Source organism: Hypanus sabinus, chromosome 10 (assembly GCF_030144855.1).
Source record: "Hypanus sabinus isolate sHypSab1 chromosome 10, sHypSab1.hap1, whole genome shotgun sequence".
Taxonomy (NCBI): Eukaryota; Metazoa; Chordata; class Chondrichthyes; order Myliobatiformes; family Dasyatidae; genus Hypanus; species Hypanus sabinus.
In genome coordinates, this window is record NC_082715.1 from 114,661,177 (window position 1) to 114,685,625 (window position 24,449).

The 24,449-nt window shown below is 50.8% G+C and overlaps 1 protein-coding gene across 2 annotated transcripts in view; it reads right to left on the reverse strand.

Annotated features, from left to right (window-relative positions):
* Positions 1 to 1,185: 1,185 nt before the first annotated feature.
* Positions 1,186 to 24,449, reverse strand: part of LOC132401006 (protein stum homolog) — a 60,895-nt gene continuing 37,631 nt past the window's right edge. Inside the window, exons 2-3 of one of the 2 annotated variants that reach the window (XM_059982717.1) lie at positions 5,384 to 5,574; positions 1,186 to 1,696 (exon numbers count right to left, since the gene is read on the reverse strand). In XM_059982717.1, the coding sequence (XP_059838700.1) occupies positions 5,387 to 5,574 (188 nt within the window). In that variant the 3' untranslated portion in view covers positions 1,186 to 1,696; positions 5,384 to 5,386. The remainder of the gene's footprint in view (positions 1,697 to 5,383; positions 5,575 to 24,449) is intronic. The other variant, XM_059982716.1, reaches the window with a different exon arrangement.

The following is a 24,449-nucleotide window of genomic DNA, read 5'->3' on the forward strand; positions in this document are numbered from 1 at the left end:
TGAAATCCTGCCTCGTGTCCATGATGGTCACACCATCTTCACTGTAACTTGGTACCATTTAAATTCTCTGGACGGTGTTGTTCCAACATAATTTTTATTTTGAAAGGAGGACAGTTATTTTGCAACATCCTTCAAAATCTTTTTTAAATGAGTGACAGTTTGGAATATTTAACTTACTGCAAGAGACCACACAAAAAATGACTTAACGTGGGGAATCCCGGAATCTGTGAGAAAGGAATTGATGTGAGAATTTTCCAGGCAGCTCGATGTTCTGTCCGGACATTGAGCTCTTTGAGGGAATGGTGACGACTGCTACTCCAGCAAAGAGGAAAGGCATGCAAGGCAGGTCGATTGTAGGGTCGATTGAGTGGAAATGGGGTAGGGAGAGGAGGTAGGGTGATTGGGTGGAAATGGGGTGGGGAGAGGAGGTAGGGTGTTTGGGTGGAAATGGGGTGGGGAGAGGAGATAGGGTGATTGGGTGGAAATGGGGTGGGGAGAGGAGGTAGGGTGATTGGGTGGAAATGGGGTGGGGAGAGGAGGTAGGGTGATTGGGTGGAAATGGGGTGGGGAGAGGAGGTAGGGTGATTGGGTGGAAATGGGGTAGGGAGAGGAGGTAGGGTGATTGGGTGGAAATGGGGTAGGGAGAGGAGGTAGGGTGATTGGGTGGAAATGGGGTGGGGAGAGGAGGTAGGGTGATTGAGTGGAAATGGGGTGGGGAGAGGAGGTAGGGTGATTGGGTGGAAATGGGGTGGGGAGAGGAGGTAGGGTGATTGGGTGGAAATGGGGTGGAGAGAGGAGGTAGGGTGTTTGGGTGGAAATGGGGTGGGGAGAGGAGGTAGGGTGATTGGGTGGAAATGGGGTGGGGAGAGGAGATAGGGTGATTGGGTGGAAATGGGGTGGGGAGAGGAGGTAGGGTGATTGGGTGGAAATGGACTGGGAGAGGAGGTAGGGTGATTGGGTGGAAATGGGGTGGGGAGAGGAGGTAGGGTGTTTGGGTGGAAATGGGGTGGGGAGAGGAGGTAGGGTGTTTGGGTGGAAATGGGGTGGGGAGAGGAGGTAGGGTGATTGGGTGGAAATGGGGTGGGGAGAGGAGGTAGGGTGATTGGGTGGAAATGGGGTGGGGAGAGGAGGTAGGGTGATTGGGTGGAAATGGGGTGGGGAGAGGAGGTAGGGTGATTGGGTGGAAATGGGGTGGGGAGAGGAGGTAGGGTGTTTGGGTGGAAATGGGGTGGGGAGAGGAGGTAGGGTGTTTGGGTGGAAATGGGGTGGGGAGAGGAGGTAGGGTGATTGGGTGGAAATGGGGTGGGGAGAGGAGGTAGGGTGTTTGGGTGGAAATGGGGTGGGGAGAGGAGGTAGGGTGATTGGGTGGAAATGGGGTGGGGAGAGGAGGTAGGGTGTTTGGGTGGAAATGGGGTGGGGAGAGGAGGTAGGGTGTTTGGGTGGAAATGGGGTGGGGAGAGGAGGTAGGGTGATTGGGTGGAAATGGACTGGGAAGGAGAATCGTTCTGTTTCTCCGTGTTTAATTTTATTCTCCCTCCTCAATCAGCCCAGTTGAAGTCTGTGTGCTGGGGGTCTTCCGAGGCACCCGACAGGTGACCAAACACTGTTGCAGATGGAGAAAAGGTGGAGATGCCTTCAACTTCCCAAAGTCCCCTGGAGATCTACAGTTGTTGAGTAATTCCATGTTCCCTGTAGGCTATCAACAGGAAAAAAGGGGAAATGTCAGAAAGTGAGGGTCAGCTCTCCTCCCCACGGGTGGACACCGAACCAGACGTGGAAATAGGAGCAGGAGCAGGCCACTCGACCGACCCCTCAGCCCAAACCTGTTATTGGGTTGAGCTACACTGGCCTCTTCTGTGCTAGTTCTTCACAACCTTCAATTCCTCAATCTTTCAAATATTTATCTAACTTCACCTGAAATGCAATTAAATTCAGTTCGGTTTTCCCCATTATAGGAAGCAACACACACAAAATGTGAGGAACTCGGCAGCATCGATGGAAACAAAGTGCAGTCAGCGTTTCGGGGTTTTCTCTTGTTTCTGACCCCATTATAGGAAAGATGTCAAGGCTGCTCTGGCAATGATGTGGCCTGGATGAGAGCGTGTGAGGCTGGATGAAGCTGTGCTGTGACGGAGATCGGATACCTTTCCAGCCTAAAACCGAAGGGCATTTAAAGTGGAAGGGATAGGTTCCAGAAAGGTGTGCGGGCAAGTTTATTTTTACCCAGAGAGTGGAGGGTTGCTGAGGTGTGACGTCTGGGATGGTAGATGAGAAGGTTTAAGAGACTCGGAGATAGGCATTTGAATGTGCTGTGAATGGAGGGTAAGGACTCTATCCAGGCTGAAGGGATTAAGTGTCGTTAGTTTGGCACAACACCATAGGTCAGAGGAGGTGTTCTTGAACTGTTGTACGTTTTTAATGATCCAGCCTCCACCACCCTCTGGAGTAGGAAATACTTGAGATTCACTACCCTCTGGGAGAAGAAGTTGCTATATCCCTCAGTTTAAAACAACCACCCCCTTAACTTCCAGTTAATGTCCCCTTGTTCAAGGCTGTCCCCATAGGTGGAAACATTTATAGGACCTCATAAGTTTAAATAAGATCACCCTTCACTTTTCTGAACTCTGTGGATTACTGAGACAGGCTGCCCAGTCTCTCTCGATAGGAAAACCCTCTCATGCAAGGAATTATCCCAGTAACTTTCCTCTGCACTGCCTCCAACGTGACTGTTTCTTTTCATAAGTAAGTGGACCAATACTATGCACTGTACTCCAGGTGTCTCACCAACACCCAGTAGAACTGTAACAAAATCTCCAGGTGCTTAAACTCCAATCCCTTTGCAATAAAAGCGATCATGCCTTTTGCTTTCTTAACCACCAGTTGGACCTGCCTTCTAATGTTTTTGTGATTCCTGCACTGGAACTCCTCATCCTTCTGAATGTCTCCTCAGTCAGATAAGCAGCATTTGGTAGATGTTACATTTCTTTAGCAAATGCGCACAGTGCAGTTTAATCATGTGAATTCCCTCTCTCTTCCTGCAGGATAAGAAGGACAGAAGTAGGAAGGCTATGATTAAACACCGGTTTGGCCACATGAAAAAGATTATGTCCAATCTGGTCAAGTAGTAACAGATGTTCCCTGAGAGAGGCTGGGGAAAATGGATGAATCAAGAGGGGATTTGACGAGTGGCAGACAGGATCGAGGTGGGTTAGTGGGGATTTGACGAGTGGCTGACAGGATCGAGGTGGGGTTAGAGGGGATTTGACGAGTGGCGGACAGGATCGAGGTAGGTTAGTGGGGATTTGACGAGTGGCGGACAGAATCGTGGTGGGTTAGAGGGGATTTGACGAGTGGCGGACAGAATCGAGGTGGGTTAGTGGGGATTTGACGGGTGGCGGACAGGATCGAGGTGGGTTAGTGGGGATTTGACGAGTGGCGGACAGAATCGAGGTGGGTTAGTGGGGATTTGACGAGTGGCGGACAGGATCGTGGTGGGTTAGTGGGGATTTGACGAGTGGCAGACAGAATCGTGGTGGGTTAGAGGGGATTTGACGAGTGGCGGACAGAATCGAGGTGGGTTAGTGGGGATTTGACGGGTGGCGGACAGGATCGAGGTGGGTTAGTGGGGATTTGACGAGTGGCGGACAGAATCGTGGTGGGTTAGAGGGGATTTGACGAGTGGCGGACAGAATCGAGGTGGGTTAGTGGGGATTTGACGAGTGGCGGACAGGATCGTGGTGGGTTAGTGGGGATTTGACGAGTGGCGGACAGAATCGAGGTGGGTTAGTGGGGATTTGACGAGTGGCGGACAGAATCGTGGTGGGTTAGAGGGGATTTGATGAGTGGCTGACAGGATCGAGGTGGGTTAGTGGGGATTTGACGGGTGGCGGACAGGATCGAGGTGAGTTAGAGGGGATTTGACGAGTGGCGGACAGGATCGAGGTGGGGTTAGAGGGGATTTGACGAGTGGCGGACAGGATCGAGGTGGGGTTAGTGGGGATTTGACGAGTGGCGGACAGAATCGAGGTGGGTTAGTGGTGATTTGACGGGTGGCGGACAGGATCGAGGTGGGTTAGTGGGGATTTGACGAGTGGCGGACAGGATCGAGGTGAGTTAGTGGGGATTTGATGAGTGCCGGACAGGATCGAGGTGAGTTAGTGGGGATTTGACGGGTGGCGGACAGGATCGAGGTGGGGTTAGTGGGGATTTGACGAGTGGCGGACAGAATCGAGGTGGGTTAGTGGTGATTTGACGGGTGGCGGACAGGATCGAGGTGGGTTAGTGGGGATTTGACGAGTGGCGGACAGGATCGAGGTGGGTTAGTGGGGATTTGATGAGTGCCGGACAGGATCGAGGTGAGTTAGTGGGGATTTGACGGGTGGCGGACAGGATCGAGGTGAGTTAGTGGGGATTTGACGGGTGGCAGACAGGATCGAGGTGGGTTAGTGGGGATTTGACGAGTGGCGGACAGGATCGTGGTGGGTTAGAGGGGATTTGACGGGTGGCGGACAGGATCGTGGTGGGTTAGTGGGGATTTGACGGGTGGCGGACAGGATCGTGCTGGGTTAGTGAGGGTTCAGCAGATGGTTCATGGACCTGGTCTGGACCAAAGGAGAAAAGTGGCAAACATAAGGGAAATCCCTGGAGGACCTCAGCGGGTTGAGCAGCATTTGTGGTGGCTGAGTAACTTGGCGTTATAGGACTGGGAATGGAGAGGGGAGATGGCTGGCATTAAAGGGGAGAGCAGAGCGTTGAAGCAGGGGCTGGTGGGTGATCAGTGGACTGAGGAGAAGTGAGGGATGACGGGCAGAAGGAGTGAAGTGAGGCCCGAGATAGCGAAGGTAGTAGAGAGCTGCTGGAGGATGCCAATGAGGCACAAAGGCTACCAGTTCTGAAACCTGACGTGAGGGAGGTGATGATGGGAAGCATTAGGGGAGATGTGCATGGGGGATTGAACCACTGGGAGAATTGGTGGGTGGAAACAGAAAGGTTAGGGAGATGAAAGTGGGTGATGGAGGTTGGGGGTGAACATATTTACCTGGAGAAAGTTCTGAATCTGAACTCACTGTGTGTAGGGGTGGTGGAAGCTGCTTCAGAAGGGAAGACACAGGAAGCCACAATCTGCAGGAACTCAGCAGGTAAGGCAGCACCTAGGGAGTCAACGTGTTGAGTTGAGATGCTTTGTCTGCAGTCAGGGTAGGGAGAAAGGGGAGTTAATGAGTGAGGAGTTGCCTTGTGGGAGTTGAACAGGAAGTCAGTGATGGGTTGCCATTTGAGGAGGGTGGATGAAGCCATTTTAAAAGTCAATTGGGGACAATGGTTGGAATGTTTTCAGATCGGTCCAAGGATACTCGGTTCATTTTAGAATGGGTTGGGTTGTCACCTTTCACTTACTGGCGAGAGCGACCATGTCCATTCCCCAGAAGATGCTCATGATCCAGCCCACGATCACCACCGCCGTGACAATCTGAATGAACGCAGCCACCACGTTCAGCAGGAAGGCGCAGCACACGTGGCGGTTGGGAACGTCTGTCCGCGCACCGCACAGTACCGTGAAGGCTGACAGGAAGGTCCCTGTAACACAACCGCACGTAGAGGTAAATCCCTTGGCTGGAGGGGAGGTGTACCTGCGTCATTGCTCCTAACCCTCAGCAAAGGGGCTGGCGTTTGCAGTATCATCAGCAGCTTTCGGCCCCGTGTCTGAAGAGGAAGTTCACTAGAATAATCCCAGGACAGAAAGGGTTAACCTATGAGGAGCATTTAATGCCTCTGGGCCTACACACAATGGAGCTCCAAAGGACTGGAGGTCATCTTTGATCATGTGAATAGCCGGAGGCTTTTCCCCAGGGCTGAAATGGCCTCTATGAAGGGGCATGGTTTTCAGATGATTTTTAGTAGGTACAAGGGGGATGTCAGGGGAAGTTTTTCACACAGAGTGGTGGGTGCATGGAATGCACTGCCAGCAAAGGTGGTGGAGGCGGATACAATAGGGTCTTTTAAGAGACTCTTAGATAGGTACGTGGAGCTTAGAAAAATGGAGGGCTATGCAGTAGGGAAATTCTAGGCAATTTCTAGAGTCGGCTACATGGTCAGCATAACATTATGGGCCAAATGGCCTGTAATGTGGTGTAGATTTCTATGTTATCTCATTAAAACCTGCCAATACTGAAAGGCCTGAATAGAGTGCACATGGAGAGAATGAAGGAGAGTTGAGGATCTGAGGGCAAAGCCTTAGAATGAAGGGACAACCTGAGATAAGGAGTAAATGCTTCAGCCAGAGAGCGGTGAATCAGTGGAAGTTGTTGCCACAGACGGCTGTGAAGGCCAGGTCACTGGGTGTAAAGCAGCGACTGATAGGTTCCTGATTGATAGTGTCAAAGGGTTACAAGGAAAAGGCAGGAGAGAGAAAAAAACAGAATGGTCTAAATCTGCTCCTATATTTAATTACTTGTTTTACTCAGAGCAGAACAGGCCCTTCCAACCCAACAAGCATCACCCAGCAACCTATTTATTTCACCCGAGCCTAATCATGGGACGATTTACAATGACCTAGTAACCAGTAGGTCAAGGGGAGAACATACACACTCCTTACCAGTGGCACCGGAATTGGACTCCGAGCTCTGATACCCCGAGCTGTGGGGGCATTGTGGAAACTGCTACTATGGTGCCCCATTCTACAGTCTAGTAATCGTTCACAGGGAAATACTTTTATAAAACCAATTAAATATTGTTGGAATTTGAAACATGGCCAGCAGTTTGCACACAGCAAGTTGTCACAAGCAAGAATCTAATAATAATGTGGTGTTCACTCAGGGTCAGGTTAATTATCACTGACATGTGTCATGACATCTATGGTTTTGTAGCAGCCATATGTAAAATACAACGGCAACTTATAATAAGAGTTATTTTAAATACATACATAGTACAAGAAGAGAACATAATAGTGAGGTAGGGTTCTTTGTTTCAAGGACCATTCAGATATCTGATGGCAGAGGGGAAGAAGCTGTTTCTAAAACGTTGAGTGTGGGTCTTCGGGCTTCTGTACCTCATTGCTGACAGTACTCATAAGAAGAGGGCATGTGGGTGAGGGGGGTCTTTGATGATGGATGCCACCTTTTTGGAGCATCACCTTTTTAGAAGTCTTCAACAGAGTGATGACCATGGGTGGTGTGAGGTGACTGTGTTACAAGCCCAATGATCAGTAGGACAACCTGCTCTGTAATTCCACAATGTAGCTTACTCTGAACCCCTGTGGACCTGAACCCACTCAGTCATAGGGTTTAGACTATAAATTATGGCTGTAGAGTCAAAGCACAATTCAGCATGGATACAGACCATTCAGCCCAGCCAGTTCATGCCAACACTGTGCCCAACCAGCTAGTTCCAATTTCCTATATTTGCTCCCCCACCACGTACCTAACCAAGTTCTTCATTAATGATTATATCGTACCTGCCTCAACCACTTCACTTGTTCCACATTCAGTGGGTTCTGCTTAATTGGGACCATCACTTGTTTGGGACAACTCTTAAAGAAAAAAAACTACTTGAGAAAATAGCCGGGATTCCCTTCATTTATTTGAAAAACCATGCCACTTAATTGGGACAGGACGCTGTTGCGAAACAGTTTCTATCTAGCATTTGTATGGCCATTTGACACTACACTGTGCTTAGAGTAAACAGTTTTTAAATAGTATCAATTGCATGTGTTTGTGTTGAAAAGCAGTGATTTCTGTCACTGATAGTTGCTGAGAAATAAGCAGTAAAGCAACTTAGAACTGTTTTGCTCACTGTGGTTTCGAGCACTCAGGTGTGGAGATGCCAGAAACTATCGGGAATGAAATGAAAAGATTTCACTACTTTAACAAGCTAGGAACTACGAAGAACTTGAAGGTACCGACAATCACCTTGAATGTTACAATGAAGATGAAAATTTGGAGGATGCAATCATTACAGCTTTGTATGAAGGCAAAACACTATCTGCACACGGTGTCTGTGCTGATTTTGTTCATTTATGGTCAAAAGAACATGACTTGGATGAATTCCTTTGTTGATAGGTATTAGGAACTAAAACACAATTGTAGTAGTAGTATTGGTAGTGTTTTAGTTCTGCATTTCATTTAAATACAGAATTTGTTACTCAGTTTGTCTTTTTTATACCTTTTTAACTATTTCAAAGAAATTTGCTAATCGGGGAAGCTGCTTAATTGGGTGAAAATGTGCTGGTCCCAATTAACTAGAATCCACTGTACTCACCACCCTGTGTGTGGAAAAAATTACCCCTCAAGTCCTTTTAGACCTTTCCTCTTTCACCCTAAACAATGCTCCCTAGTTTTGAGCTTCCTTACCCTGGAGAAAATACAATTCCGTTCACCTTATGTATGTCTCTTATAATTTTAAGTATCTCTATAAGGTCACCTCTCATTCTCCTGCGTTCCAAGAATGAAGACCCAGCCTGGTCAACCTCTCCCTGTAACTTAGGTCCTCTAGTTATAGCAACATCCTTGTAAATCCTTTCTGCACTTTCCAGTTGAAACCACATCTTTCCTATAGAAGGGTGAACAAAGTACTCCAAGTGCAGCTAGACCAGCAAGTTACAAGGGGTGATTGATAAGTTTGTGGCCTAAGGTAGAAGGAGTCAATTTTAGAAAACCTAGCACTTTTATTTTTCACCCTCAGGAGTTGGTTTGGCCTGAGTCACTAGGCAGCCAAAAATAGTATTGTCATGCTGCTCTGTTTCCCTTGTTGGCAGGGTTCCCAGAACCATATTCCTGAATCCAGTCACTTGGGAACAAAGTAGCAGCAGGTTGGGAGATCAAGTCTCTGGAATTTGCTCCATCCACCCCCCAAATCAGACAATTCCTCAGGGATTGCTCCAACTCAGAGACTCCACAACATCCCTATCCCAGCCGGAGTCTCACACCTTTTGATTTCTAAAGGGATCCGGGTATTTTTTTAGGAAATATGGCAAATACTTAGATATACTGCTTAGATACAGACCCTTTGGCCCAACTGATCTCTGCTGAGGCAGCAACTTTATCAAATGTGCCACTGTGCTGCCTGGAAATCCGAAATGTGTGTAACAAGGGTCGTGTAGAGATCATGGGGGATATCCAACTATACACAGGGGTAGTGTAGGGATCACAGGGGGTTAACCTATACACAAGGGTAGTGTAGAGATCACGGGGGATATCTAACTATACACAGGGGTAGTGTAGAGATCACAGGGGATTAACCTATACACAAGGGTAGTGTAGGGATCACAGGGGGTTAACCTATACACAGGGGTAGTGTAGAGATCACGGGGGATATCTAACTATACACAGGGGTAGTGTAGAGATCACGGGGGATATCGAACTATACACAAGGGTCGTGTAGTGATCACAGGGGATTAACCTATACACAAGGGTAGTGTAGAGATCACGGGGGATATCTAACTATACACAGGGGTAGTGTAGAGATCACAGGGTATTAACCTATACACAGGGGTAGTGTAGAGATCACGGGGGATATCTAACTATACACAAGGGTCGTGTAGTGATCACAGGGGATTAACCTATACACAAGGGTAGTGTAGAGATCACGGGGGATATCTAACTATACACAGGGGTAGTGTAGAGATCACGGGGGATATCGAACTATACACAGGGGTAGTGTAGAGATCACGGGGGATATCGAACTATACACAGGGGTAGTGTAGAGATCACGGGGGATATCGAACTATACACAAGGGTAGTGTAGTGATCACAGGGGATTAACCTATACACAAGGGTAGTGTAGAGATCACAGGGGATATTTAACTATACACAAGGGTAGTGTAGAGATCACGGGGGATATCTAACTATACACAAGGGTAGTGTAGAGATCACAGGGGATTAACCTATACACAAGGGTAGTGTAGAGATCACAGGGGATTAACCTATACACAAGGGTAGTGTAGAGATCACAGGGGATTAACCTATACACAAGGGTAGTGTAGAGATCACGGGGGATATCTATATGCAGATTGTACAAAAAAATTGTGTGAATTATAAACATGAGAAACTCTGCAGATGATGGAAATCCAGAGAAACATACACAAAATGGGGGAGAAATTTAGCAGGCCAGGCAACATCTGTGGAAATGATTGAACGGTTGATGTTTTGGGCTGAGACCCTTCTTCAGGATTAGAAAGGAAGGGGGAATATGCCAGAAAAGAAGGGTGAAGGCATATAAAATAAGGCTACCCAGATAAGTATGTTGATAATCCAATAAAGAAGCAGGCCATCTGTTATTATCCAATGAGAAAGGGTTAATTGAGGATCTATTAGTTAAGGTGCTTTTTGGGAATAGTGATCATGTATTGATAGAATTTTATATTAGGATTGTTAAGTCATTTAACTCACCAAAGCTAGTGTCTTAAATATAACTAAAGCAAATTACAAAACCATGAGGCATGAACTGACTATTGTAGAATGCCAAATGATTTTAAAAGATGACAGTAAATGAGCAATGTATGACATTGAAAGAACAATTATGTAGCTTATAAGTAACATACTGACTGTTGTTACAGAGTTAGGGAGCACTACAGCTTAGAAATGGGTCTTTCAGCCCATCTACTCCATGCCAAGATGTTATTCTGCTGAGTCCCATCGACATACCCCTTGACCATAGCCCTCTGTACCCCTCCCATCCATGTACTTACTCACACTTACCTGAAATGTTGCAATCAAGCTTACATCGAATAAAATCACAGAAAAGTGGAGGACCTCTGTGGGTTGATCACTAATGGTAGGAGTGTGGGTGGGGAAGGAGTTGTCAACATTTTAGGGTGAGATCCTGCACCAGGATGATTTGAGGTCTCAAGCAAAACAACAACAAATCTCCCCTCCTTCCTACAGATGCAGTTCAACCTGATGAGTTCATCCATTAGCATGTTTGTTGCTTCAGATTCCAGTACCTGCAGTCTCTTGTGTCTACAGAGAAAACATCACAGAGCCACACAGCACAGATAAAGGCCCTTCAGCCCAACGAGTCCATGCTGACCACAGTGCCCACCCGGCTAGTCCTGCATTTGGCCCATATCACTCTAATCTCTAATCCACCGTACCTGTCCAAGTGCTTCTTAAATAACACTCTCATACCTTCCTCAGCCACATCCTCTCATCACCACCCTAGGCCTGAAAAAGTTCTCCCTCAAATCCTGTTTAAATCTTTCCCCTCTCACTCTATGTCTCCTAATTCTGGTCTTGCCAACCCTTGGGAAAAGACTTACCTAATCTATGCCTCTCATTTTAAGATTTTTGTAAGTTTGACACTAGTTCTCCTACATTCCAAGGAATAAAGACCTAGTCTTGCAAAACTTTACCTATTATTCAGGCCTTCGAGTTCTGAAAACTTCCACGTAAATCTGCATTCTTTCCAGTTTAACCACGTTTTTCCTATAACATGGTGACCTAAACTGTATACAATGCTCCAAGCATGGCTTCACCAACAACTTACATAACTGCAACAAGATACTCCAACTTTTAAAATTTCTGTTTTTGCACTATTTACTTAGTTTAACTGTTTAATTTATATATATATATATATATATATATATTTACTGTAATTCATAGTTTTCTCTATTATGATGTATTGCATTGTACTGCTGCTGCAAAGACAACAAATTTCACGACATATGCTGTTGATATTAAACCTGATCTTGATTCTGAACTCCTATACTCAATGCCCTGACTAACGAAGGCCAGCATGCTGAACGCCTTTTTCACTTGTGACACGACTTTCAACAAGCTTTGCTGTTGTGCCCGTTCCATTACGCTCCCTTGCGCTTTACTATTCATAAGACAAGTTCGACTTTCCAAAGTGCATTACCTCACTGTGGTGAACTATGTGCCTGTCTGGACACGCCCCCTTCTGACTGCTCCTGTGGCTCCTCCCACAGGCCCCTGTATAAAGGCGATCGAGGTCTGATCCTCTGCCTCATTCTCCAGGATGTAATATGATGGTCACTCACTGCTGGTTCCTTCTTCAGTCAATAAAAGCCGATATCTCGCCTTACGTCTCAGAGTAAGTTATTGATGGTGCATCCCTCAACCTCCCCCATGTTGAAATCTACTTGCCACTCTTCTGTCCATTTCTAACTGATCAAGAACCTCTGTAATGGACCTTATTTTTTGTTATCTGAAAACTTAGTAAAACATAGAAATTTACAGCACATTACAGGCCCTTCGGCCCACAATGTTGTGCTAACCATGTAGCCTACTCTGGAGACTGCCTAGAATTTCCCTACTGCATAGTCCTCCATTTTTCTAAGCTCCATGTACCTATCTAAGAGTCTCTTCAAAGTCCCTATTGTATCCGCCTCCACCACCTTTGCTGGCAGTGCATTCCATGCACCCACCACTCTCTGTGTGAAAAAACTTACCCCTGACATCCCCCTTGTACCTACTTCCAAGCACCTTAAAACCATGCCCCCTCATATAAGCCATTTCAGCCCTGGGAAAAAGCCTCTGACTATCCACACAATCAATGCCTCTCATCATCTTATACACTTCAAGCAGCTCTCATCCTCTGTCGCTCCAGGGAGAAAAGGCCAAGTTCACTCAATTTATTCTCATAAGGCATGCTCTCCAATCCAGGCAACATCCTTGTAAACCTCCTCTGCACCCTTTCTATGGCTTCCACATCCTTCCTGTCGTGAGGCGACCAGAACTGAGCACTCCAAAGTGGGGTCAGACCAGGGTCCGATATAGCTGCAACATTACCTCTCGGCTCTTGAACTCAGTCCTATGGTTGATGAAAGTCAACATACCATACACCTTTTTAACAACACTGCCAACCTGCGCAGCAGCTTTGAGTGTCCTATGGACATGAATCTAAGATCTCGCAGATCCTCCACAATGACAAAAGTCTTACCATTAATATTGTATTCTGTCTTCAAATTTGACCTAACAAATTGAACCACTTCACACTTATCTGGGTTGAAGTCCATCTGCCACTTCTCAGCCCAGTTCTGCATCCTATCAATCTCCTGTTGTAACCTCTGACAGCCCTCCACACTATCCACAACACCCCCAACCTTTGTGTCATCAGCAAACTTACTAACCCATCCCTCCACTCCCTCATCCAGATCATTTATAAAAATCATGAAGAATAAGGGTCCCAGAACAGATCCTTGAGGCACACCACTGGTCACTAACCTCATGCAGAACATGAACCATCTACAACCACCCTTAGCCTTCTGTGGGTAAGCCAATTCTGAATCCACAAAGCAAGGTCTTCTTCACTAATGGGGCACCCAGAGATGAATGCAGTACTCCAGATGTGGCCCAACCAGAGTTTTATAATTCCTAACTTTTGTATTCAAGGCCTTGACTCATATGACCAGCATACCGTATCCTTTCAGCTTGTCTGTCTACTTTCAGGGAGATGTTGAGTTTGTGGTCAGTGCTGGCCCCCAGTATGTTGGCAGAGGTGATAATGCCAATGGGTATCCAAGGGCTCTCTTCTTTTGGAGGTGACCACTGCTTGGCATTTCTGTGGCACAAATATTGCTTGTCCCCTCACTAGGGTAGGGGTGACAAACCTATGCCCCATGAACCCATGATGGCACGCAAAGAAACTTCTGTTGGCATGTGGTGCCACCCCTTGTCTCTTTAAACCCTGACCATAATAAAAAGATACATAAAGATGATCTTTTCTGCCAAATGAAACAATGAATGATATTTTACAACCCGGGAGCAATGAGATGTGTTCACAGGAAACATCTTACATTGGCTTGGTGCCAGCAAGACGTTTGTGAGAACACATGGTGTTGGATGATGTGTTTTGAAATCCTCACAGACCTGGTGTACACATCAGTATTTGGATAGTAAACGGTTGGGCCGATTGTCATTGGTTTCACTCTGTTTATAATTTTTCTTCTGTCCTTTAGTATTCTTAGACACCCCCCCCCCCATAGCAAAAGAAACACCGAAGAGCTTGTCAGCCTCAGAGTTTAGAAAGATACAGAAATAAGAGGGTTACTGTCAAGAATAACTTCAACTTCCCTAATCTAGACTGTGAGGACTTTGGTGCAAGAGGTTTAGATGTTGCAGAACTTGTTAGCCGTGGTGAGAAAGGATTCCTGATATAATCTGTGGACGCATCGAATATAAGATAGACCATACTTGATCGAGCACAAAGCAATGAGTCAGATGACAGATCTCTCAGTGGTGAGACAACTCCCTGACCTTCAGCATAGCTTTGGCAAGGGGTTGGAGCAGACAGTATGAAAATGTTTTTAGTTGGGGGTGGAAAATTATGATGCTATTAGGCAGGAAGTTGGGAATGCAAATTTAGAACAGATGTTCTCGGGGAAATGCACAGTGAAAATATGGGGGCTGTTTAAGAAACACATGCATGGGGTGCTGGACAGGTTTCCCCCATTGAGGCAGGAAAAGGATGGTAGGGCAAAGAAACCATGGTTGAAAACAGAAGTGAAACATTTAGTCGAGGGGAAGCAAGGATCAGACTGATCTCTTGAGAGTTGCAAGGTAGCTGGGAAGGAGTTTAAGATGAGGCTTAGGAATGGTAGAAGGGAAATAGGCATGATTTCACAAGTAGGAGTGAGAAAAACTCCGAAGTGTTCTACACATAGGCGAAGAATGGGAGAATGACTAGAGTGAGGGTAGGACTAATCAGTGCTAAAAGAGGAATCATGTGCCTGGAATCAAGAGTAAGGAGGGAGGTCCTTAATGAATATTTTGCTTCAGTATTCACCAGAGAGAGGGACCTTGATGAACGTGAGGTCAGCATAGAACAGGCTAATGTGCTGGAACACATCGAAGTTGAGAAAGAATATGTGCTAGGACTTCTGTAAAGCGTTACGATAGTGAAGTTCCCAGGACCGGATGGGATATTCCCCCAGTTACTACAGGAAGCGAAGGAAGAGATTGGTGTCCCTTTGGTGATTATCCTTGTGTCCTTGCTAACCAAGGGAATGGTTCCAGAAGACTGGAGGGTGGTAAATGTTGCTTCTTTGTTCAAAAAAAGCACTAGGGATGATCTTGGCAATTATAGACCAGTGAGTTTTACATCAGTGGGGAGAAAACTACTGGAGTGGATTCTTAGAGACAGATGTGGAGGAGCATAGTCTGATTTGTGAAGGGCAGGTCATGCCTTCTGAGGAAGTGGAAGTGGTCTCTGCCGTTGCTTTGGATTCATCAGATGTGTAGAGAGGCAACAGCTGGCTCTCCATATCGTACTGCCCAGGCTTGTGTATCAAGACAGCTAGGATGCAACATTCATGGTGGACCCTGACTGATAGAGGCCTCACAGACTTGGATTTAGTAGGGCATTTGACAAATGGTCGCTCTTTTACAAAGTCAGGAAGCATGGCATCCAGGGAAAGCCAGCTGTGTGAACACAGAATTGGCTTGCCCTCAGAAGGCAGAGGGTGGCAGTAGCTGGAGCAGGCTCTGCCTGGAGGTCCGTGACCAGCAGTGTTCCACAGGGATCTGTCCTGATCTCACCCCTGCACTTCGTGATGGGGATTATAAAAGACATAGATGAGGAATTGGAAGGGTGAGTTAGTAACTGCAGATAACACAAAGGGTGGTGATGTTGTGGAAGGACATCACCAAGGATGAACATTGTACAATGAGACATTTATGAGGCTTGGAAGTGGCAGATGGAGTTCAATCCACAAAAGTGTGACGTAATTGATGCACCATCAATAACTCTCCGAGACGTGAGGCAAGATATTGGCTTTTATTGACTGGAAGAAAGAACAAGTAGCAATTGAACACCAAACTACATCCTGGAGACTGAGGGCAGGGCTCAGGCCTCAATCGCCTTTATACCAGGGTCTGTGGGAGGAGCCACTGGAGCAGTCAGCAGAGGGCGTGTCCAGACAGGTTTATGCAGTTCGCCACAGTAATACAATTTGCAAGGTCAAACTTGAAGGCAGAATACAGGATGAAAGGTATGATTCTTAGCAGTGTAGAGGAACACGGGACCTTGTGCTCCATGTCCAAAGATCCCTCAAAGTTGTCATGCAAGTTGATCGGGTGGTTAAGAAGACATACGGCCTGTCGGGGAGGTTACGAAGACGTACGGCCTGTCGGGGAGGTTAAGAAGGGATACGGCCTGTCGGGGAGGTTATGAAGGTGTACGGCCTGTCGGGGAGGTTAAGAAGACGTACGGCCTGTCGGGGAGGTTAAGAAGACGTACGGCCTGTCGGGGATGTTAAGAAGGTGTACGGCCTGTCGGGGAGGTTAAGAAGACGTACGGCCTGTCGGGGAGGTTAAGAAGGTGTACGGCCTGTCGGGGAGGTTAAGAAGGGGTACGGCCTGTCGGGGAGGTTAAGAAGACGTACGGCCTGTCGGGGAGGTTAAGAAGGGGTACGGCCTGTCGGGGAGGTTAAGAAGGGGTACGGCCTGTCGGGGATGTTAAGAAGGTGTACGGCCTGTCGGGGAGGTTATGAAGGTGTACGGCCTGTCGGGGAGGTTAAGAAGACGTACGGCCTGTCGGGGAGGTTAAGAAGGTGTACGGCCTGTCGGGGAGGTTAAGAAGACGTACGGCCTGTCGGGGAGGTTAAGAAGGTGTACGGCCTGTCGGGGAGGTTAAGAAGGGGTACGGCCTGTCGGGGAGGTTAAGAAGGTGTACGGCCTGTCGGGGAGGTTAAGAAGACGTACGGCCTGTCGGGGAGGTTAAGAAGGTGTACGGCCTGTCGGGGAGGTTAAGAAGGGGTACGGCCTGTCGGGGAGGTTAAGAAGGTGTACGGCCTGTCGGGGAGGTTAAGAAGGGGTACGGCCTGTCGGGGAGGTTATGAAGACGTACGGCCTGTTGGGGATGTTATGAAGGTGTACGGCCTGTCGGGGAGGTTATGAAGGTGTACGGCCTGTCGGGGAGGTTAAGAAGGGGTACGGCCTGTCGGGGAGGTTAAGAAGGGGTACGGCCTGTCGGGGATGTTATGAAGGTGTACGGCCTGTCGGGGAGGTTAAGAAGACGTACGGCCTGTCGGGGAGGTTAAGAAGGTGTACGGCCTGTCGGGGAGGTTATGAAGGTGTACGGCCTGTCGGGGAGGTTAAGAAGACGTACGGCCTGTCGGGGAGGTTAAGAAGGAGTACGGCCTGTCGGGGAGGTTAAGAAGGTGTACGGCCTGTCGGGGAGGTTAAGAAGACGTACGGCCTGTCGGGGAGGTTAAGAAGACGTACGGCCTGTCGGGGAGGTTATGAAGGTGTACGGCCTGTCGGGGAGGTTAAGAAGGTGTACGGCCTGTCGGGGAGGTTAAGAAGACGTACGGCCTGTCGGGGAGGTTAAGAAGACGTACGGCCTGTCGGGGAGGTTAAGAAGGTGTACGGCCTGTCGGGGATGTTAAGAAGACGTACGGCCTGTCGGGGAGGTTATGAAGGTGTACGGCCTGTCGGGGAGGTTAAGAAGACGTACGGCCTGTCGGGGAGGTTATGAAGGTGTACGGCCTGTCGGGGAGCTTAAGAAGACGTACGGCCTGTCGGGGAGGTTAAGAAGGTGTACGGCCTGTCGGGGAGGTTAAGAAGGTGTACGGCCTGTCGGGGAGGTTAAGAAGACGTACGGCCTGTCGGGGAGGTTATGAAGGTGTACGGCCTGTCGGGGAGGTTAAGAAGACGTACGGCCTGTCGGGGAGGTTAAGAAGACGTACGGCCTGTCGGGGAGGTTATGAAGGTGTACGGTGTGTCGGGGAGGTTAAGAAGACGTACGGCCTGTCGGGGAGGTTATGAAGGTGTACGGCCTGTCGGGGAGGTTAAGAAGGTGTACGGCCTGTCGGGGAGGTTAAGAAGGTGTACGGCCTGTCGGGGAGGTTATGAAGGTGTATGGCCTGTCGGGGAGGTTAAGAAGACGTACGGCCTGTCGGGGAGGTTAAGAAGGTGTACGGCCTGTCGGGGAGGTTAAGAAGACGTACGGCCTGTCGGGGAGGTTAAGAAGACGTACGGCCTGTCGGGGAGGTTAAGAAGACGTACGGCCTGTCGGGGAGGTTAAGAAGGGGTACGGCCTGTCGGGGAGGTTAAGAAGGGGTACGGCCTGTCGGGGAGGTTCAGAAGGGGTACGGCCTGTCGGGGATGTTAAGAAGGTGTACGGCCTGTCGGGGAGGTTAAGAAGACGTACGGCCTGTCGGGGAGGTTATGAAGGTGTACGGCCTGTCGGGGAGGTTAAGAAGACGTACGGCCTGTCGGGGAGGTTAAGAAGACGTACGGCCTGTCGGGGAGGTTAAGAAGACGTACGGCCTGTCGGGGAGGTTATGAAGGTGTACGGCCTGTCGGGGAGGTTAAGAAGGAGTACGGCCTGTCGGGGAGGTTAAGAAGACGTACGGCCTGTCGGGGAGGTTAAGAAGACGTACGGCCTGTCGGGGAGGTTATGAAGGTGTACGGCCTGTCGGGGAGGTTAAGAAGACGTACGGCCTGTCGGGGAGGTTAAGAAGACGTACGGCCTGTCGGGGAGGTTAAGAAGGTGTACGGCCTGTCGGGGAGGTTAAGAAGACGTACGGCCTGTCGGGGAGGTTATGAAGGTGTACGGCCTGTCGGGGAGGTTATGAAGGTGTACGGCCTGTCGGGGAGGTTATGAAGGTGTACGGCCTGTCGGGGAGCTTAAGAAGACGTACGGCCTGTCGGGGAGCTTAAGAAGACGTACGGCCTGTCGGGGAGGTTAAGAAGACGTACGGCCTGTCGGGGAGGTTATGAAGGTGTACGGCCTGTCGGGGAGGTTAAGAAGACGTACGGCCTGTCGGGGAGGTTAAGAAGACGTACGGCCTGTCGGGGAGGTTAAGAAGGTGTACGGCCTGTCGGGGAGGTTAAGAAGGTGTACGGCCTGTCGGGGAGGTTAAGAAGGGGTACGGCCTGTCGGGGAGGTTATGAAGGGGTACGGCCTGTCGTGGAGGTTAAGAAGACGTACGGCCTGTCGGGGAGGTTAAGAAGACGTACGGCCTGTCGGGGAGGTTAAGAAGGTGTACGGCCTGTCGGGGAGGTTATGAAGGTGTACGGCCTGTCGGGGAGGTTAAGAAGGGGTACGGCCTGTCGGGGAGGTTATGAAGGAGTACGGCCTGTCGGGGAGGATATGAAGGTGTACGGCCTGTCGGGGAGGTTAAGAAGGGGTACGGCCTGTCGGGGATGTTAAGAAGACGTACGGCCTGTCGGGGATGTTAAGAAGGTGTACGGCCTGTCGGGGAGGTTAAGAAGGTGTACGGCCTGTCGGGGAGGTTATGAAGGTGTACGGCCTGTCGGGGAGGTTAAGAAGGTGTACGGCCTGTCGGGGAGGTTAAGAAGGGGTACGGCCTGTCGGGGAGGTTAAGAAGGGGTGCGGCCTGTCGGGGAGGTTAAGAAGGGGTGCGGCCTGTCGGGGAGGTTAAGAATGTGTACGGCCTGTCGGGGAGGTTAAGAAGGGGTACGGCCTGTCGGGGAGGTTAAGAAGGTGTACGGCCTGTCGGGGAGGTTAAGAAGGGGTACGGCCTGTCGGGGAGGTTAAGAAGGGGTGCGGCCTGTCGGGGAGGTTAAGAATGTGTACGGCCTGTCGGGGAGGTTAAGAAGGGGTACGGCCTGTCGGGGAGGTTAAGAAGGTGTACGGCCTGTCGGGGAGGTTAAGAAGGGGTACGGCCTGTCGGGGAGATTAAGAATACGTACGGCCTGTCGGGGAGATTAAGAAGGTGTACGGCCTGTCGGGGAGGTTAAGCAGGTGTACGGCCTGTCGGGGAGGTTAAGAAGGGGTGCGGCCTGTCGGGGAGGTTAAGAAGGTGTACGGCCTGTCGGGGAGGTTAAGAAGACGTACGGCCTGTCGGGGAGGTTAAGAAGACGTACGGCCTGTCAGGGAGGTTAAGAAGGTGTACGGCCTGTCGGGGAGGTTATGAAGGTGTACGGCCTGTCGGGGAGGTTAAGAAGGGGTACGGCCTGTCGGGGAGGTTAAGAAGACGTACGGCCTGTCGGGGATGTTAAGAAGGTGTACGGCCTGTCGGGGAGGTTAAGAAGGGGTGCGGCCTGTCGGGGAGGTTAAGAAGGTGTACGGCCTGTCGGGGAGGTTAAGAAGGGGTACGGCCTGTCGGGGAGGTTAAGAAGACGTACGGCCTGTCGGGGAGGTTAAGAAGGGGTACGGCCTGTCGGGGAGGTTAAGAAGGTGTACGTCCTGTCGGGGAGGTTATGAAGGTGTACGGCCTGTCGGGGAGGTTAAGAAGGTGTACGGCCTGTCGGGGAGGTTAAGAAGGTGTACGGCCTGTCGGGGAGGTTATGAAGGTGTACGGCCTGTCGGGGAGGTTAAGAAGGGGTGCGGCCTGTCGGGGAGGTTAAGAAGGTGTACGGCCTGTCGGGGAGGTTAAGAAGGGGTGCGGCCTGTCGGGGAGGTTAAGAAGACGTACGGCCTGTCGGGGAGGTTAAGAAGGTGTACGGCCTGTCGGGGAGGTTATGAAGGTGTACGGCCTGTCGGGGAGGTTAAGAAGGGGTGCGGCCTGTCGGGGAGGTTAAGAAGGTGTACGGCCTGTCGGGGAGGTTAAGAAGGAGTACGGCCTGTCGGGGAGGTTAAGAAGACGTACGGCCTGTCGGGGAGGTTAAGAAGGTGTACGGCCTGTCGGGGAGGTTATGAAGGTGTACGGCCTGTCGGGGAGGTTAAGAAGGGGTACGGCCTGTCGGGGAGGTTAAGAAGACGTACGGCCTGTCGGGGATGTTAAGAAGGTGTACGGCCTGTCGGGGAGGTTAAGAAGGTGTACGGCCTGTCGGGGATGTTAAGAAGACGTACGGCCTGTCGGGGAGGTTAAGAAGACGTACGGCCTGTCGGGGAGGTTAAGAAGACGTACGGCCTGTCGGGGAGGTTATGAAGGTGTACGGCCTGTCGGGGATGTTAAGAAGACGTACGGCCTGTCGGGGAGGTTATGAAGGTGTACGGCCTGTCGGGGAGATTAAGAAGACGTACGGCCTGTCGGGGAGGTTATGAAGGTGTACGGCCTGTCGGGGAGGTTAAGAAGGGGTACGGCCTGTCGGGGAGGTTAAGAAGGTGTACGGCCTGTCGGGGATGTTAAGAAGGTGTACGGCCTGTCGGGGATGTTAAGAAGACGTACGGCCTGTCGGGGAGGTTAAGAAGGTGTACGGCCTGTCGGGGAGGTTAAGAAGACGTACGGCCTGTCGTGGAGGTTAAGAAGGGGTACGGTGTGTCGGGGAGGTTAAGAAGGGGTACGGCCTGTCGGGGAGGTTATGAAGGTGTACGGCCTGTCGGGGAGGTTATGAAGGTGTACGGCCTGTCGGGGAGGTTAAGAAGGGGTACGGCCTGTCGGGGAGGTTAAGAAGGTGTACGGCCTGTCGGGGATGTTAAGAAGGTGTACGGCCTGTCGGGGATGTTAAGAAGACGTACGGCCTGCCGGGGAGGTTAAGAAGGTGTACGGCCTGTCGGGGAGGTTAAGAAGACGTACGGCCTGTCGGGGAGGTTATGAAGGTGTACGGCCTGTCGGGGAGGTTAAGAAGACGTACGGCCTGTCGGGGAGGTTAAGAAGACGTACGGCCTGTCGGGGATGTTAAGAAGACGTACGGCCTGTCGGGGATGTTAAGAAGGTGTACGGCCTGTCGGGGAGATTAAGAAGACGTACGGCCTGTCGGGGAGGTTATGAAGGTGTACGGCCTGTCGGGGAGGTTATGAAGGTGTACGGCCTGTCGGGGAGGTTAAGAAGACGTACGGCCTGTCGGGGAGGTTATGAAGACGTACGGCCTGTCGGGGAGGTTAAGAAGGCGTACGGCCTGTCGGGGAGGTTAAGAAGACGTACGGCCTGTCGGGGAGGTTAAGAAGGGGTACGGCCTGTCGGGGAGGTTAAGAAGACGTACGGCCTGTCGGGGAGGTTAAGAAGACGTACGGCCTGTCGGGGAGGTTAAGAAGGTGTACGGCCTGTCGGGGAGGTTATGAAGGTGTACGGCCTGTCGGAGAGGTTAAGAAGGGGTACGGCCTGTCGGGGAGGTTAAGAAGGGGTACGGCCTGTCGGGGAGGTTAAGAAGGGGTACGGCCTGTCGGGGAGGTTAAGAAGACGTACGGCCTGTCGGGGAGGTTAAGAAGGGGTACGGCCTGTCGGGGAGGTTAAGAAGGTGTACGTCCTGTCGGGGAGGTTATGAAGGTGTACGGCCTGTCGGGGAGGTTAAGAAGGTGTACGGCCTGTCGGGGAGGTTAAGAAGGTGTACGGCCTGTCGGGGAGGTTATGAAGGTGTACGGCCTGTCGGGGAGGTTAAGAAGGGGTGCGGCCTGTCGGGGAGGTTAAGAAGGTGTACGGCCTGTCGGGGAGGTTAAGAAGGGGTGCGGCCTGTCGGGGAGGTTAAGAAGACGTACGGCCTGTCGGGGAGGTTAAGAAGGTGTACGGCCTGTCGGGGAGGTTATGAAGGTGTACGGCCTGTCGGGGAGGTTAAGAAGGGGTGCGGCCTGTCGGGGAGGTTAAGAAGGTGTACGGCCTGTCGGGGAGGTTAAGAAGGAGTACGGCCTGTCGGGGAGGTTAAGAAGACGTACGGCCTGTCGGGGAGGTTAAGAAGGTGTACGGCCTGTCGGGGAGGTTATGAAGGTGTACGGCCTGTCGGGGAGGTTAAGAAGGGGTACGGCCTGTCGGGGAGGTTAAGAAGACGTACGGCCTGTCGGGGATGTTAAGAAGGTGTACGGCCTGTCGGGGAGGTTAAGAAGGTGTACGGCCTGTCGGGGATGTTAAGAAGACGTACGGCCTGTCGGGGAGGTTAAGAAGACGTACGGCCTGTCGGGGAGGTTAAGAAGACGTACGGCCTGTCGGGGAGGTTATGAAGGTGTACGGCCTGTCGGGGATGTTAAGAAGACGTACGGCCTGTCGGGGAGGTTATGAAGGTGTACGGCCTGTCGGGGAGATTAAGAAGACGTACGGCCTGTCGGGGAGGTTATGAAGGTGTACGGCCTGTCGGGGAGGTTAAGAAGGGGTACGGCCTGTCGGGGAGGTTAAGAAGGTGTACGGCCTGTCGGGGATGTTAAGAAGGTGTACGGCCTGTCGGGGATGTTAAGAAGACGTACGGCCTGTCGGGGAGGTTAAGAAGGTGTACGGCCTGTCGGGGAGGTTAAGAAGACGTACGGCCTGTCGTGGAGGTTAAGAAGGGGTACGGTGTGTCGGGGAGGTTAAGAAGGGGTACGGCCTGTCGGGGAGGTTATGAAGGTGTACGGCCTGTCGGGGAGGTTATGAAGGTGTACGGCCTGTCGGGGAGGTTAAGAAGGGGTACGGCCTGTCGGGGAGGTTAAGAAGGTGTACGGCCTGTCGGGGATGTTAAGAAGGTGTACGGCCTGTCGGGGATGTTAAGAAGACGTACGGCCTGCCGGGGAGGTTAAGAAGGTGTACGGCCTGTCGGGGAGGTTAAGAAGACGTACGGCCTGTCGGGGAGGTTATGAAGGTGTACGGCCTGTCGGGGAGGTTAAGAAGACGTACGGCCTGTCGGGGAGGTTAAGAAGACGTACGGCCTGTCGGGGATGTTAAGAAGACGTACGGCCTGTCGGGGATGTTAAGAAGGTGTACGGCCTGTCGGGGAGATTAAGAAGACGTACGGCCTGTCGGGGAGGTTATGAAGGTGTACGGCCTGTCGGGGAGGTTATGAAGGTGTACGGCCTGTCGGGGAGGTTAAGAAGACGTACGGCCTGTCGGGGAGGTTATGAAGACGTACGGCCTGTCGGGGAGGTTAAGAAGGCGTACGGCCTGTCGGGGAGGTTAAGAAGACGTACGGCCTGTCGGGGAGGTTAAGAAGGGGTACGGCCTGTCGGGGAGGTTAAGAAGACGTACGGCCTGTCGGGGAGGTTAAGAAGACGTACGGCCTGTCGGGGAGGTTAAGAAGGTGTACGGCCTGTCGGGGAGGTTATGAAGGTGTACGGCCTGTCGGAGAGGTTAAGAAGGGGTACGGCCTGTCGGGGAGGTTAAGAAGGGGTACGGCCTGTCGGGGAGGTTTAGAAGGGGTACGGCCTGTCGGGGAGGTTAAGAAGGGGTACGGCCTGTCGGGGAGGTTAAGAAGGTGTACGGCCTGTCGGGGAGGTTAAGAAGACGTACGGCCTGTCGGGGAGGTTAAGAAGGTGTACGGCCTGTCGGGGAGGTTAAGAAGACGTACGGCCTGTCGGGGATGTTAAGAAGACGTACGGCCTGTCGGGGAGGTTAAGAAGGTGTACGGCCTGTCGGGGAGGTTAAGAAGGTGTACGGCCTGTTGGGGAGGTTAAGAAGACGTACGGCCTGTCGGGGATGTTAAGAAGACGTACGGCCTGTCGGGGATGTTAAGAAGACGTACGGCCTGTCGGGGATGTTAAGAAGGGGTACGGCCTGTCGGGGATGTTAAGAAGACGTACGGCCTGTCGGGGAGGTTAAGAAGGTGTACGGCCTGTCGGGGAGGTTAAGAAGACGTACGGCCTGTCGGGGAGGTTAAGAAGGGGTACGGCCTGTCGGTGAGGTTAAGAAGGTGTATGGCCTGTCGGGGAGGTTAAGAAGACGTACGGCCTGTCGGGGAGGTTAAGAA